Raw genomic sequence first — 17,902 nt, 5'->3', positions numbered from 1 at the left:
ATATACTCGTCTGTACATATAAGCGAGTATTTGCTGGTACTACTGAAGAGTGAGTCATTAAGATAAAAAAAAAAAAAAAAATTAATAAGTCTGATGGAATCCAGTCGAAGTACCGTGATAACCAGAAACAAATTTTCAGTGAGCTACATGGTTTGTGGTTTGATTTTTTGTGTGGATATATTGACATTATTATATTTTTACATCAGCCGAAAGCCTTTGATGCTAGCGCTGCGTACTTTAGTTTATTTAATAATTTGTTTATTATGTAAGCTTTAATAAAATAAAAAAAAAATATTTTTACATATTAGTTAAAACTTCTCTTTTTTCTTAAAAATAAATAAAATGTCTTTTAAAATATATATACACATAAATTTATATATATTGAAGTTGAAAGGATATTTGGAGCGAAGCGTTACACAAACTTTAAAACGGCCAGCAAAATAGCCAAGGTATAAATCATATCTGAAATTGCTGGGCTATTTTGAAACAACATAATGCATGGAAAACTTCTAGGAGTAAAGCGGAGTCAAAATTATGCATAAGTAAAGCATTTAATACCGAATCTCGAGAAGCACTTATGGGCCTAGCTTCTTGTGTGAATTGCCGGTTCTGCGACTTGGAGTCTGAAACACCTGCTCATCGACTGCACAGCAGTGTGTAGGCGCAGGATAAAGAACCTTGGATACATGTTTCCAAATAGGGATCACAACGCCTCAATAGCACCTAGCCGAATTTTGGAATTTATCAATTTGCTCGGTCGTTGTTGAGACGTTGTGACTTGGGAGATGGCACAAAAGACCCTAGGTCGTGGTGCAATCCTCACTTACTTATCTAATCTAATGTAATCTAATGGAATACCGACGTAAAAGTTGTTTATTCGTCAAAATTGCTTGCATGCATGCTCCAAAGGATTACGGCTATTCTGAATGCTCAAAGAAGGCATATAAAATGCTAACAAATTTTAATGGTTTGTTATTAGTTATAAAACCTATCTTTGTCAGAAGAACCAAAATATTCACCAAATTCAAAGAAAATGAAATAAAATGATACCCATACGACATTGTATGTATGTTAGCATTAGAATTTGAAAATTCATAATTTTTAATGCATTAATACTTGAATTTCAATACAAGGTTAATCTGATATTTCAAACTACCGAGGGTGGTAATATTTCATTGACTACGGATGTATATAGAGAATATGATGATATTCCTCGGGAAAACGCAAGTAATCCTATAAAACTCTCTCCTTTTGGTAACAAAATGGTCAGCAGTATGTTTCAAGCATCTTTCTTTAATAAGTCATACGACTTTAGTACATATCCTGAAAACTAAATCATGAATTTGCACTTGATTTAGTAAACATTGCTACAATGGAAGATCTCGCGAGGTGAGCCATTTTTGCATTCTCTTACATGCCAAAGCAACAACAAAGTAAATCAACTGAAATCAGTGTAACAGTGTGAGTTTACCTGATTAAAATATCATCACCTAAAGGACTCTATTTCTGCTAATGTCAGATTAGATAATTTATACAAGTTGTTTGTTCGATTCGCTATTGTATTGTATATGACCACCTATGCTTTTTACAGCTATATAATTAATATAATGACAATTATTCTGCATAATAAGCATCAACTAACGCAGAAGTAGTTTTGATATTTAATAACGTTTCGCAAATGCGTTTCGTTGTGGTAAAAAAAAAAATATTTTAAAGTAAGTGAAACTCAGTATTCATGTAAGCTATGCAAAAAACCTACCACAATAAGCAATTTTAAGGCGGCATGTATATTTAAAAAAATCTTAAGTTAAAATCATGCAGAAAGACATAACAATAATTTAATAATATCATATTAAAATTCAACGGATATTAAAAATTAAAATAATATTCAAAATGCTTTTAAGGCAAAAATAGTAATTTTTTGGAGCATAAACATTGTTGACAGGGAACCTATGTATGTCAAGCGTGCACATAAGTGAAGCAAAACAAAAATTACAGTTAACAAAGATTGCCACAATGCTAAACGGAGCTCGTAACGCAAACAACAACAGCTAAAATGGTGCTAAAGGTGTATAAAGCACGAAAGCTCCAAATACAGCGCAAAGTTGCTCTAGCCTTGCTCAAATTACAAAAAAAAAAAAAAAAAAAAAAAAAAAAAAAAAAAAAAAAAAAAAAAACTCAAATAAAAAAAAAAAAAAAAAAAAAAAAAAAAAATAGTTTATAAAAATTGCATTCAAAATTGACGTCTACTAAGTTACTAAGTTACACATTTACAAAATATGAGCAAAAGTGTGCGATTATATTAACGTTATATGGCCAATAACCTGAAGCACACGTTTCGGCAAATTGCGGTCATCTTCTTCGGTGATTTGCGTGCGATAGGTGGGACGTTCAAAAACTGGTGGATTATCGTTGACATCCTTAACGTGAATTATGACGGTCGTGTAGTTTTCCTTCAAGTTATCGGAAGCGGCTAAACGCAGTTCATACTATGTTTGTTCGGTTAAAGATGAGAAGCGCATTATTTGAGTGAGCAAATTTAAGGAAAAGGTTTTACAACGTTCTTGCTATTTATTTAAAAAAAAAAACATAGAATTCTAATACTTTACGATAATATTTCGGGACCTATAATGGCAACAGGAACCATATATACTATATACCGCATTAATAAAAATTTATATTTATTGTGTATTATATACTCGTATTATTGAAAGTCTTAAAAGTTTACTACCGCACATTTAAGTACCATAAATATAGGGCTAAACCTTGATTACTACATTTTGTATTTTGCACAATTTAAAAGGTATGTGTTACTGTTCGCGCGTTGCAATGTTTGTTAAAAATATCCAATATTCAAGAAGTTGTCAACTCGACTTTATCTCTTCTGCAATTTTTCTTGTCTTTTGATTTCTTATCGAAATGTTTGTAAGAAAAAATGGATTAAAAATACAAATATTTTTCTAGATATGTACATAAATTTACACGAGCGTACGCACTTTTTGATACGCACTGCATTTCAATCTATTTATCATCATTTATTTTATCTTAGAAATATATTTTGGTGTTCGAAACCGTTAAATTTTTATCCTCACAGAAAGTTTTTACTTGGACTCATTTAGTTCCGAACGATTTTAAGAAAATCTATAAGTCTAGAGATTTTTTACAGACCTCGATTTTAATCAAAAAAGTTTAATCATATTTAGTAAGGGCTAAGTTGGTGGTGCAACCGAACTTTGTATACTCTTGCCAGTTGGAGTAGTCAATGCCAGGGAAATACCTTAAGATGTAAAATGTCAACCAGAGGATCGAAATCTCATATGTACTCATATACTCTATATTCTATATAACTCATACACTGACCGACATATTCAACATAAGGTTTGTTAGAAAAATATAGAGCAAGATCAGCCGAATGTTTGAAAATCCTAAAATTCTGATAATACTTATATGAGGGCTAAGTCCAGTTTTCGTTAAAATTTATCTACGTTTGGCACAAAGATACACTGTTGTGAGTAAAACACGCTCTCTTATTTTCATTGGGATAACTCGCATATGGCCGAATTATGCTATACAAGTCACCCGTAAGTTCGAAAATCTAAGCCCTCGTATATGAGGGCTTAGGGAAGTATATAAGAGAAATATGTCTCTTAATTTCCATTATATATATATCACACATTGACCGACATTTTCGATACAGGGATCCACATACTCGGTGCCTAGTGGCTGGTACAAGTTTTATTGGATTTGAAGAATTTTTGGTCTTAAGGTCGCACACGCTAAAGCCAGTATTCGTGCAAAGTTTTATCCCGTTATATTGATTACTTCTTGATTTGCACAATGGAAAGTAAAGAATCAAATGGAATTTAAAATTATATCCTATGGGAACTGTAGCATAAGAATGTAACATACCCAATTTGATTGAAATCGATCGGGCAGATCCTGAGATATGAGCTCATAATTTAAGTTTTGCACCGGCTCGTATGAAATCCTCTCATAACATCTCGGAAGTAAAACTTACTTTACGTGGCATGTTTAGCTATTTATTTATCGCGATTTTAGTAGATTTTAAAAGTACCATTATATGGAGAGTGGGCGTGGTTATCAACCTATTTCATATATTTTCACACTGTCATTAATAGTTCTTATCAGAATTATTCTAAGCAAATTTGGTTAATGCAGCTTTGGTGGTTTAGAATACATATGGCGCCACGCCCAGTTTTTCATAGGTTCTCAGCTGATGGCATTTTATAGGCGTGGCAGTGATCCGATTACGCTCATTTGCGAACTCCTTCTTACTTACAATTGCCAAGCAACATGTGTAACAAGATAACAGGTGTCTTAATTTTTACACAACTTACTAATACAAAAATTGAGCGTGGAAGTAACGAAAATGAAAAAAGTATGACTAAACTATTATGTTCTTATATTGAATACATATAATTGAAGACATTTAAAAAGTGCTTTATACAAATATATTTGTATTTTAGCTCCATTCTTCCAATACTAGCCAACGAGTTTCGCACTTCGCTTGCAGAGCTCATAAAATAGCAGCAGCTATGAACTCCAATTGTTCAAATGACTCTATGCAGTTACACACTTTTCACTGTTGCAATAACACAGTCAAATTCCAAGCAACATGTATACATATACATACATATATAGTTTGCTGAAACAATCGAAAGATACTGCAGACAGAAATTTGGTAGCAATATTTATGCACCTATAAATAAGTAAATAAATGAAATGTACTTGAACTAGTGCTAACGGATGAAACGAAATGTGGTATATTGAATTCGTTGGAACGCCGAATAGTGAGATTTGCTTAGTGTGAGCATACGTGATGCTATGATGGCTCCCGCTTTGGCTACGGTTGTCAGGGAGACGTATGTAACAACACACAAAAAAAAAAAMAAAAAAAAAAAAAAAAAAAAAAAAAAAAAAAAAAAAAAAAAAAAAAAAAAAAAAATTGTGGCACATTTGGCTAGAATATTTTATGTGGCGTTTTGTTAAAGTTGGTCACGCTTTTCAAATTTTCATGCTGTAAATTGTGTAACTGGTAGTTTCCCTACAAGGAAACGTGCAACTGGTGAATAAGAAAAAGTAGTTTAGAACTAGAATGATTTGGCTAAAATCTAAGTAATCGGAAAACGTCATTCTTTAGCAACCTTTTGAAGAGTTAACTGAAAGAAAGGTGAATCCCTTTTTTTTTATAAAAAGGGAGCAGTTGGTCGAAAACAATTCTTTGCGATAAAGTAACTTAGACAGCAATGTGTGAATCTTTTTTTGAATCAAAATCTAACCACATCTGATGATTAACTGCTCGTAAGGTATCAACACGTGTGGTAAAATAATATTTTGTTGACTAATGAAACTAACGGTTAGCACTAGTTGCAAAGAAACTGATAACAGGTTGATTTTATTTTCGGTTTTGAATGGCCGCCCGTACACGTTAAAGTGTGGCAACACATGTGTATATGGAAAATACATGATGCATAGCACGGCAATTCAATTAGAGGAGGGGTCTAGTAAACTTGAACCAATAACCTGCCTTATGTAGCAAATATGTGCACACTAGTATATATCGAAATGAACGATTGGCAAACCGGTTAAGCCATCATGTGTCACATGTATGAACACATAACTAACTGTAAATATGCATATGTGCATACATGCACGCTTTATGAATAGTGACAGCTGCATATTTCGCTTTATGAATTTTATTTAAATCTTTTGTACGAATTCCAAGAAATATTTGTTTCTATTGTGCAGCTTTTCAGGTTTCAATTTCAGTTTTAGTTTCATTTTGGTATTAAATTCCTTTAGAAAGCAGTTCGTTTAGTTTCAGCAAAACTTCACTTATCAATGTCACTTGAAGCCTTCAACCTTCATATATAGTATGCCATTATAGTTCTATGATTTTTATGCCAAATAGTGCTTCGAACCTGCATTGTGGAGTTTCATGGAAAAAGTTACTTTTGAAAGCAATTAAAAGTTGTGAAATTGGCTATGAGTTCACAATAACTTGAAGTTATTGTTAAAATTTCAATAAACTGCTCAAAAATGTTTTAAATTTTTTTTTCATTCAACATACACATTGATTTTTCCGGCATATCTAGTAATACCTAGTGCTTTTGCTATTATTATCACTCTTCTGCACTAAAACGCTTACTTTCACGATCGCAAAACTCTTTTATTGCGAGCTAAAAATGTATTTGATTGCCTGCTAGAAACGAAATCGCGCTAATTTTGAGTGTGGCATAAACTCCAACTGTCAGTATAAAGAGCTGTGACCTTATGCTTCATATCCATTGGAGTGAAAGCATAAAGCTCGCTCACATGTCGAATCTTTCCGAAAAACTACATCTGCAGACGTTCATATAAGGCAAAGTGTCTTTTAAAATTGATAAATACACATAAACAAAATATATAAGAGGAAAACTTATCGTCTATCAGCTTACCCTTCGGCGAGTTTCGTAGTCCAATGCACCGGCCACATAAATGGCTCCAGTCATATTTTTCACAGCGAAAGCGCCACCAATGTTGCCACTCGTAATTTCGTAACGTATACGCGATGCTGCACGCGTTTCAAAAGCCAATGGCCATCAGTGACAGATGTAATAAAAAAAGTGGCGGAGAACGTTGTTGTAAGTGTTGACAATGTTGACATTTTTAATTTCATTTGAAACATTATATATAAACAAATGTATTTCGAGCACAATGTGCGATCCATTTCAAAATGTTGTTGGATTTGGCATTTAAAAGAATTGGAAAAGATAAAAAAACACATTTATATAGACAATTTTCCTTGAAGCATTGTTGTTGTTGTACAACTATAATATATAGTAAGTATACTTGAGTGCTTATGTGCTTACATTCGTCGTGATCTTTGGCTGTAACGGTCAGCACAGTGTGTTGGATATCTTCGTTCTCATCCACTTCTGCCTCGTAGAGCGACTTGTCGAAATAAGGCGGGTTGTCGTTCTTATCGGCGATGCCAATGCGTATAAATTTTGTTACTGTTAGTAGAAGAGGTATAAAGAAGAATGAAAATGTGGTTAAGTTGAGTGTGTGGAAACATAAATTAAATATGCAAGTGTGATTATACTACTTCGGCACTGGTGTAATTACTTGGCAGATTGTAATAGCACTTAAAGGACATATTAAAGTTGATTAAAGGATATAAATGATAATACAATTAGCGTCATTAATGCTATTTTGTTTATTTCAGAATTAACAAAAAAAGACATGTTAATTTCGGCTGCAGCAAAGCTCTAATACCCTTCACAAGCACCTTTAGTATGGCATACGAGAGCATGAAAAGATCTTTAGCTCTATTTTGGTGGGTGAGTCGGATAATGGAACGTTCTTAGTAGTTTTTTTAGGAGATTATACCGTCGCCTTTGACAATAACTTGTGCCAAGTTTTCTGCAAAAAAACTGTACAATAAAAAAAAAAATTACATAAAGGATTACATTTTGCTCGATCAGTTTGCACGGTAGCTATGTGCTATAGTGTTCCGATCGGAACAATTTTTTCGATGATACCTTGGATAATAGTCCATACCAAATTTCTCGAATATATATTGACAAATAAAAAATGTCCCATGCAATTAGTAGACTTCGATCGTTCAGTTTGTATGGCAGCTATATGCTATAGTGGTCCGATATATCGGTGATTCCGAAAAATGAACAGCTTCTTGAAGAGGAAAGGATGTTTGTAAAATTTTAGAACGATGTCTCTTCAACTGAGTGACTAAATGGTGTATACGGATATACAGACAAAAGGAGAGATGGATGAACAGTTTTGCCTAAATCGACTCAGCTCGTCGTCGTAATCGTTATGCATATATTTTATAGTATAGCCAGCATACCCTTCTGGGTATAACAAAGTTCGTTGCAAACTTAATATACTCTGTTGAAGGTATAAAATCTTGATCAGAGTCAAATCATAAATATATCTTCACCGTTCCTCATATAATATAATGAATTTTTACCAAACAAAACAGTGAAAAAGTTTGCTGTTACTTAACGTCTAGCACAAACAAACGCGTATACAACCGGAAATAACAGAGCAAACTTCTAAGCATTTGTTTAACAAGCCGGTTAAGCTAAACGCCTAAAATTATGCAATTATCACGTAATTCCCATAAACCGCCTGCACGATTATGAGCAACACAATGTGACACAGTATCTTATACTCACTTTTGGCACTAATTCACAAACTGTTCTAGCGAATGAAGAGGCATTATCATAATACGAGTATGTGCCATGCATTGCGAATGCGAGAGAAAATGAACATGTGTATTCTTTATTAACTTTGCTGGTATATGAATTTAGGCTAGTGCGCTTATATCTGAGTTGTCACGCATATAAAATAAAAGTATAATAAATCCATTTAGAAATAGTACGTGTGCTAAACTGGGAAACCACTTCAAATAAAAGCTAAATGCAAATAACTTTTTGTGCGTTTGTTGTTGCATTCTATGACTTTGGGACCTAGGGAAATTTATAAAGAAATATAATCAACAAATTAACAAAATGCAACACAATGCAATTGGAATTTCATATAAGTCTGTTCTCTTGGAAATGCCGATTATTTGTTAAGTTTACTATGTTTGTATTGGTAAATCATAGACAGCTTTGCGATTTTAACAAGTCAAAATATAGAAATCTATGTTTTATGAACGCAAAAAATATCAAATATCAGAACAGTCTTACCAAATACGTAGTATGTATTATATTTATTATGAAATATTTGATATTTATGTTTCTACTATTTCCTTTTGTTGCTCGCGTTACATTCTAAAAGCCAAAATTTATTTGAAATCAAAGCAAAGCGATTTCCTTATTTTTATTGGAGATTGAATATTACTGCGATTGCTAAAACGTATGCGGGCTTAGTGAAATAAACTGAGTGTGGCCAAGCAGTCTGCACATACATATACATCCCAGTATTACAACGATAAAAAAGTAATATATTCCACAAAAATTTCCTTTAGTGAATAGGAAAATTTCATGAATGTGTGTGTTGAAATTTAGTTCTAAAAGTTGGGGCAACATATGCTCTCGGTTCTATTTGCTCATGTGAACAAACATTGCTGTATAGAATTCTGCAGCGTCTCGGGAACTTTAGCAGATTTTATGACAAACATATGATTGAAATTTCGACATATCCATGACAAAATTAGGCTAAGTTTCATTTCAATATTTTCTTTTTGCTTGATTTACCTATTGCAAGCTAAATAAACTCTTGTAGGACCCAAAGAAATGAAATGGCTCATGTTCAGAACATACTGATGTTATGAAGGGAACACTTCTCCAGTCTGCTGAACGGTAATCCTGGTCAATCAATAGAACATCTTCTATTGATTGACCAGGATGACGTTCAAATAGCAATTACCCGCCTAAAGAACAACAAAGCGGCAGGTGGCGATGTGTTACCGTCCGAGCTATTCAAACGCGTCGGCTAACCTAAGCATATTTAGTCAAATCCACCGTATCCGGAACGAAGAGAACACTCCAGCTATGACGGTTTTCGGGTTAGTACTCGTCGGTGCAAGCAGAGGTGAAGGTGAAGGAAGACCTTCGTTGAACTTGATATCTCGAATTGGAAATAGCAAAAAGAAGAAACGACTGCGCGCTTTTGATAACTCGGCACGAATAACCCCGTAAGCAGTGACCAGTAGAGAACCTAGAGTAATCTGATGGAAGTGAGTTAAGTACAATTATGGTATTTGTAGTACGAGTTTTACAACTGCAATATTTAAGTGTGTTGCGAAAATTGTGGTAGTTTCTGAGACTTTAAAGTTCCCTTAACTTTAAAATTAATATTTGATTTATATACAACTTCGAATCCTCCTTAGCGTCAAATTTATTGTTTCTGAAGTTATTCGATATTTATCGAACTTTTCAAAGCGCGCAATAATTGTAAAGTTGGCAAATGGAAGATAAAAGAAAATTCGGAAATCATTTCAGCATCTAATGATGGTGTTTATTTATAATTATCTTTCCCAAATATTACAACCACATTATTTTCGATATCTTGACGATGAAATAAAATTTTACTTTTCTAAAGCAGTTGATTTGCTCAATTGTTATAACGTTCCGGTTTTGATGAATGTATTAGGGTTTGATTAGGAGTCAATTCAATAAGTAGTTTGAAAGCAGCGTTGCTGGAAACGGAAATAAGCTTCTTTCACTGCCGGAAGTTCATGGTTCCAACATGAAAAAGAGTTACGTATTATGAGATTTTTTCTTGAAATTATTGAAAGCAGTAAACACAATCGAAAAATTTGGGGCGATTTCAAAGTCATTGCACTTTTGCTTGGACTACAGCTTGGCTACACAAAATGTCGCTGTTTCATTTGCAAATGGGACAGAAATAATCACTTTACAAAAAAATGTGGGCGAAGTGAAAATAATTCACTGCACTTCATTTGATTTGAAAATATGCTTAACGATAATAGAAGGTTTGTATATCTGAAAAACAAAATTCCATAAACTCAGCGAAATTGAAAGAGGATATATTCACAAGTACGGAAAATGAGAAAAATAAAATATTTGAAGAAAAACAGTACCATCAGGAAAAACTCGCCTAGAAATGTTTGGGAACGTTGTCCAAAATTTTCTGAGAAACCATAAATCCAAAAACTACAGACTTTATAAATGAACTTAAAATGTCATACAATGCTTTGGGACGTAATATGTCCATAAAAATCGACTTTCTTACTGATTTTTTTTCTTTGAGTCCTGTGAGTGACGAATAAGGCGTGAGGTACTGGCATTTTCTGTGGTGAAAAAGGTCTTTTAAGGGAAATGAAGCGCAGTAATACTAACAGATTATTGTTGCAAACCCAAAAACACGTTACAGCAGCAAAACATTCACGAAAATCATAATTGTTTTTTTTTTTTTTTTTGTTGTCTATACTAAGCAATAATTTCTCCAAATTTAGCTGATGTTTCTAGTTGTTTAGAATATATATACTTTGATGTCACAAAAAAGCCTGAAGTGTCAAATTTTCTCAATCACATATTATTATTTAGTGGCCCTAGTGCACTGCAAATTTGGAATACCCATGTTAAGTTAAAATACTCCGTGCGAATAGTCACAAGTGTATCTCACAATTTATAAAAACTTATTCAAAAAAGCACAAAGAAAATTTATTTCCTGAAAAGATTCTTAACAAAATATATCCGTACGTCTACTACCTGTCTGATAGCGCCTATATCCGGAAACTGTAGTCATTTACATGTCCTTGGGTGTAACAGAATTTACTGCAACTTGCAAATGACAGTTGCCACAAACCAACATGCAGCCAGACAGGCAAACAGGCAGGCATGCAAAGCAAGTATTTGAATTATGAGCCTTGCAATATATTCTCCGTATTGTCGTGATTGGTTTGTTTCAGTTAGCCGCCCAGTAGAACGACACCGAGCAGTTCAGTGTATGGGCGCTACGACAACGTTGCCTTGCGTATATTTCATATTTACAACAACAGGCCTGGAATGAATTTCTGTGCTTCTGACTTGTTTATCATTTTCGGAATTATTAAAACATCATCAGGCACTGCAGTGGACAAGCAACACGGTGTTGGCGTCGAGGCGCCTGCGCTTGGTAAATTTTAAGTTTAAGTGGCGAAATGCTGCAATTGTTGCACCATTAAGAGAAGCAAACAGACATCAAGTTGCTAGTGAGTTGTATTCTGCAAGTATGCCTTTGCGCTTTAATATAAGGAAATACAAAATTTGCTGCACTGACACACATACCCACATAGCGCTGCCAATCTGTATTCAAGTCGATTGTTAAAGGGATAATGGTATTGTTGTGCGCAGTTTGTTTTTATTGTAGTTTTGTCTTCAGTAAACTGTACTTAAGGCTTAAATGATTTGCAAGTGAAAGCGCAAACACACTTGCATGCCCGCTTGTGTACGCTGAGACATCCAGGTTGCGGTCACAGCTCTGCTTTTATGTAGTAAATAAACAGATCTGGTCCTATAAGTCATGACAATGTATATAAAGGTGGAGCCTTGGGTTGTATTTGATTGAAGCGCTAAGGTTTTTCGAAATGTGGACTCTTTCAGACCAACTGTCATGTATTTGAAGGATGTTTCAGTTGGAATCATTGTTTTTGAATACAACTTCTTATTGCATGCATTTGTACTCGTTTGTGCATAATGTTTTTGTATCCTTATAAACATTTTCGACATACTCAAACTCGAAGCCTCGTAAATTATGAGTATTGACCAAGGCCAAACAAGGGAATACACCACAAATGGCGTCTAGTTGCTGACTTTCCTTGATCAGTATTCGGTTGCCTTGCATAATATAAATATTGTATGGTAGCCTAACGGTAACATTTTTTGATAATAAAAACAAGATTATTTGTTATTTTATTTACAGCTATGTATATAATAGTTTGTCAAAAAAGTCTTGCGGTATTTTTATTTTTTATTTTATAACGGTTTGATGACTCATGCCCAGCTCTTGACCAATGCTACGGCTGCTGCTATGCCGGTCTCTTTTGAAAAATTCAGCGATTTTATCGCAATTTTCGACGACAGGCCTTCCGAAGCGTGGCGCATCTTCGACCACCTCTACACCAGAGCGAAAGCGTTGAAATCATCGTTGTGCGGTGGAAATTGGCGGCTTGAGAAGCATTTTTGCCTTTATCGTAGTAGTACTGTAAAATATGCCATATTTTCTCTTTATTTTCCATGTTTGCGACACTATAACTCACGAACGACTTGAAAGAAACGACAATAAATCAAACACGTGTTAGTGCGTGAAATGAGCTTTCCAAAAAGGCATAGCATGACCCGATACCACAAGCATGACCCGATACCACAAATAAAACCAGAACTACGCGCTCTCAGCGCCAACTAGCGAAAATACCGCAAGACTTTTTTGACAACCTAATATTTCGTTGGTTTCAAGTTCACTCTAACTTGGTCCTTAATTTGTGTGGGGTTATGAGACTCTTCTACTCGAAAAAATTTCGAAAATGGCCCAGATTTACTATACAAATGCGTTTTCTTTCTTTAATTTGTAGTTAAAAGATGTTATCTCTATGTGCACAAGTATCGAATAATACAATTCATTCACCAAAGCCGAATTGGAGCTCCATACAAGCAAGTCATGAACTTCGAAGACCTCTTCAATGTGGTCCAGTCTCACCCCAAAGTAAGTCAATCCTTTACTAGGACTAATTTATGCAAATCCACTTATAACAGCGTTGACATAAAAGGCTTTGTGTAAACTTCAAGGGATTACAGTTATTTTGGTATGCACTTATGCATATGTTTGTGTGTATTTGCCAGCTTTGAGGCATTGCTTACAGCATTGTGTATGTGCTTTGTACTCGGCTGCGCAATTGTAAGCACACCAAAGTATGTGCGAATATGTGTGTGTGCATCTATGGTCCTGTGATTATGTTTTAATTTGAATTATATTTGCATTAAGTCCTGTTATAGCAATTAGATAATCGGATTGCTTGAATTGTTTGCTCTGCCTGTAGTACACTGCTCGATTTGCTCCTTGAACAGTCTCCTGTACATATCCGGCGTAAGTAAGCATTTACATGAAAACTTGTGTAAGCTCGTAAATGTCCATTTTATTATGTGTTTGTGATTCTGTTTTGGTTTCCATTTGCATTCCGCTGCAAATGTGGGTCAAATTGCAATAGTCACTTGAAAGGGCAGCTCACTTTCTCAAGCACATACGAATGCATATAAATTGATTTTAATTAATGTATTAACACTAAACAAATACTAATTACATAAGCATTTTAGGCTTTGACACACAAGGCTTATAGTTAAATTGTAAAGTGATTAAACATAAGTGGGAATACTATATATCTTTCACAGATAATTATTTACATGCCACTTTCCCCATTATCTACTCGCTTGCTATTTATTTGAATAGCGGCTTTTAACAAACATAACTGTAGAGTAAATATAGTAAATATTTGTAAATAGTCGAAGACGAGAATAAATGAAATGTCAGTAGTTAAATTTATGTTTCTCCGAAAATTAGTCAAATCCCTGTATTGTGTTCTAAAAGATAAGGAATACAACAGAAAATGCTCACAAACATATTTGAATATATTTGATTATCAGTAAAATTCGGTGAAAACGTCAAAAGTATTACAGAACTTTGCACGTATGATTAACCATAACAAGAAGAAATACATAAATTGGCTCTTCTAATTTGCAAGTGTCAAAGGATATGTTCAGGTGCTGTCAAAACATCATAATTTAGTTTTATTTTCATTAAATATATTTCATGTAGCATCCTGCAGTGAAGTGACGATCTGCTCTATTAGCAGATCCAGTGAGCTATTTGCCCTCATTAACACTTGCTTTCTTCCTAGTTGTCGGAGTTTTAACAGGCCATTGCCTTATTGCCGTCCATGCTGCAAAGTTGAGTGTCTTACCAGACCGCGCCTGCAGAAGCTGTATCTAGAAAGAGGAACAGCAAACATCTTACAAATTCTTTCTTGATTTCCATCGTTTGCGAGATCGCGGCTTAATCACTTGGAAGCTCACAATTTTAGATATTCTACTGAGCTGGTGGAAATAGAAATTAGTCCTTGTAAACTTGCATTGGTCACAAGGCACAAGACAACACAGAAGTTTAGTTTTTTGATCTTACAACGGACTATATTTGAAGTCCAAAAGCGATCTCTGGATCAGCTGGCGAACATAACCTAGTTCGATTTTAATATAAATACCGATTACATGAAGTAGAAGATAGTAGCAAAACTAATTTAATATTTGATAATAACGTACAAATTAATAAGAAACTAGATATGATTTTAATCCTTTCAGTAACCCGGACTGACGTATTGAAAGACTTGACGCATTTTCGTTTGAGGCCTTAAATTGAAAGTGTGTGAAAATACAGCTTGTGCAAGAACTGAAGCCGCTCAATCGGTATCATGTGACGTTTTCGAGCCAAATCAGCGACTAGGCACATTTCTGGTTCAATGGGTATTTAAACAACCCTAATTGCCGCTTTTGGGACGTAGAGCAATCTGCCATTTCATTCAGAAAAAATAACGATATGGTGTGATTTGTTAGTCGGCCAATATTTCTTCAAAAATGAAGCCGATGAGAAGGCAACCGGCAATGGCAAACATTATACCGCCATGATAACTGACTATTTCTAGCCTGAAATTGAAGCCAGTGGTCTCGGCGACATTTGGTTTCAACAAGACTGCGGCACACATCTCATCCATCAATGCATATATTGAGAGAATGCTTTGATGAGCAGATAACTTCACCTTTTGGGACAGTCGATTGGCCACCAAGATCGTGTGATGTCACACCCTTAGACTTTTTCATGTGGGGTTATGTCAACTCAATGCGGACAGTACCCTTTCGATGCAAGCCTTTGCAACAAAATATCATGCGTGTCATTCGCCAGTTACCAGCCTTAATGCTCGAACGCGTCATCGAAGTTAAACTTAATGGATGAACCATCTGGGACGTAGCCACAGCCAACTTTTAAAAGAGATAATCATCGAAAAATAAATGCTAAGGAATGTTCTTTCGAATGATAGAAGACATTCCCCATTAAACTAAAAGTTTATGTGTATTTTCTTAAAAAAAAGAAAAAGTAGGGAACCGCAAAATGAATTACCCTTTATTAAGTTTTCCCCTTTCAGTATGACAGAGTAGATATTTTTACAAAGCCATTATTTCCTATAGTTAATTTGAAATTGTTTTAATTTTATATATTTGCGGAACTATTTAAAAGTTTCAGTTAATTCAGTGGTTATATACCTAGACCAAAAGGATAATTCTCTTCACTTCAGGCACATCGTTGCATTGAAAGATCTTAATTGACACGCTGTTAGTTTTTGCACAAATAATGGACGATTGAGAAAAATAAGAATGACAGCGCAATGAAGAGGAAATACGTCAGCACACTGAAGTACTGTCATTTGCATCAATCCAATACCATAAAAACGTCAAAAGCAAAATCACAAAAAATAAACCAAACTATAATGGTCTGCAATTAGTAATAAATGAAAGTGTTGGACGATGTGCAGGACAAAAAAGCAAAAAAGAAAAATAAAATAAAGAGAAAAACTTGCTGTCAAAGCAAAAATCACGTTTCACCTCTCCAACGCTAATGTTCAGTTAATAACAAAGTTACAATGCACAAATGAATGGCAATTGAAGGTAAGAATGCTGACGTCAAAGTAAAATTGTGCAAAAATAATGAAAATCAACCGAATGACAGATTAAATTAACCAAAAAACAAAAAAAAAAAAAATTTCTCGCGGAGAACTATTTGTGGTAGTTCCGTGGAGAACTCAACCACACTAAGCTTCTTCTAATTGACAACATCAAGTGTTGTCGGCAACAGTGGTGCCTATCAGGTGCAAAGCTTTGCAGACAAATTTTCCAACCGATTTACATGGCAATTTGAGAATTTAAATTTTTGGAAACACCCCAAACATTTGGCCAAAATACTAACAATTTTCATTGCATTTGTGGGCAGATTTATCTTTGGCTGAGCTTAAATCTGCGCAATTAGAAATCACTTCGGGCTAAATGCCAGCAAACCATCTGTGTTTTACAGCAATGCGAACATTTAAGCCTTGGGTAGGCGAGCGGTGCTATGACAGTACGCTTGCGGTTTGGCGCGCAAGTCCTATCGCTATCACAAGTGGTCATGCGCCTGGGTCCAGCAACGACGAGTGCGTTTGACAATAAATTGGCAAAAGGCCAATAACTATTTTTTTTTTTCGTAAATATTACACACCAATGGCAATGTCAACGCCACAAACGCCTTAGTATTGTAAAGGAAATTGTTAAGCAATAAGCGCTGAAATAAAAGAACGATAGCGAAACGAAGCGAAGACGACTATATATCACTACAGCGATGCATTCGAGCGAAAATTTCAGCGATAAACTTTTGCCACTTGCAGATAAGTTTCAACGGAGGCAACACAGAGGCAGGCAATTGAAGTAAATATTTAATGAAGCGATGAAAATATGGTATCACTGTTGTGTTTTATTTTTTGTGTTGGAAAGCAAAAATACCTACTTCTCTGTTTACAAATTTATGTTAATAGAAGATAAAAAATAAATATAACATATATAAAAAATTCAAAAATTGCTGCTTAAAAGCTTTTCGGTTGAAATACAGTTCATTACTAAATTTATGCAATTAATGGCTATACAAATTATTTAAATGGTAAAACTCGTAGGTGGCAATTGGCAACCTTTTGACTTTGTAACGTTTTGTTCCCTGTCTGAGAATCAATAATTATTTAAGCCATTGGTGTGGAAGAATGGAGCATACTCTTGTAGAACCCACAAAGGTGGTCTAGCTACTGATGCCCAGAGCATACTAAAATTATGGAGAGAACACTTCTCCTGCTGAATGACAGTGAATGCATAATGCCAGAAGTTGACAATCCCCAATCGATGGCGATGGAGCAGACGTTCCATTGCCCGACCATGAAGAAGTTCGAATAGCAGTTACCCGCCTGAAAAACAACAAAGCGGCGGGTTCCGATGGATTGCCGGCCGAGCTTTTCAAACAAGGCGGCGAAGAACTGATAAGTAGCATGCATCAGCTTCTTTGTAAAATATGGTCGAACGAAAGCATGCCTGATAATTGGAATTTTAGTATAATCAGCCTAATCGCCCAAAAGCGGAACCCCACAATCTGCGCCAACTACCGTGGGATAAGGCTTCTCAACATCGCCTATATGGTTCTATCGAGCGTATTGTGTGAAAGATTAAAGTCCACCACAACAAACTAATTGGACCTTATCAATGTGGCTTATCAGCAACTGACCAGATATTCAGCATGCGCCAAATCTTGAAAAAGTAACGTGAAAATAGGATTGACACTCACCACCTATTCATCGATTACAAAGCCACTT

General features: G+C 34.9%; 1 protein-coding gene across 5 annotated transcripts in view; it reads right to left on the bottom strand.

The window, feature by feature from the left end:
* LOC108968374 (neural-cadherin) overlaps nt 1-17,902 on the bottom strand; it is a 262,770-nt gene that overhangs the window by 40,045 nt on the left and 204,823 nt on the right. For 3 of the 5 annotated variants that reach the window (XM_018932366.1, XM_018932368.1, XM_018932367.1), the window contains exons 12-14: nt 6,873-7,016; nt 6,459-6,574; nt 2,325-2,489 (exon numbers count right to left, since the gene is read on the bottom strand). In XM_018932366.1, the coding sequence (XP_018787911.1) occupies nt 2,325-2,489; nt 6,459-6,574; nt 6,873-7,016 (425 nt within the window). The remainder of the gene's footprint in view (nt 1-2,324; nt 2,490-6,458; nt 6,575-6,872; nt 7,017-17,902) is intronic. The other 2 variants (XM_018932369.1, XM_018932370.1) reach the window with 1 other exon arrangement.

The sequence above is a fragment of the Bactrocera latifrons genome, unplaced genomic scaffold, assembly GCF_001853355.1.
Source record: "Bactrocera latifrons isolate USDA-ARS-PBARC rearing strain unplaced genomic scaffold, ASM185335v1 scaffold_211, whole genome shotgun sequence".
In the NCBI taxonomy this organism is placed as follows: Eukaryota; Metazoa; Arthropoda; class Insecta; order Diptera; family Tephritidae; genus Bactrocera; species Bactrocera latifrons.
The sequence above is the reverse complement of the archived record's forward strand: the minus strand, read 5'-3'. Positions and strand labels throughout refer to the sequence as shown.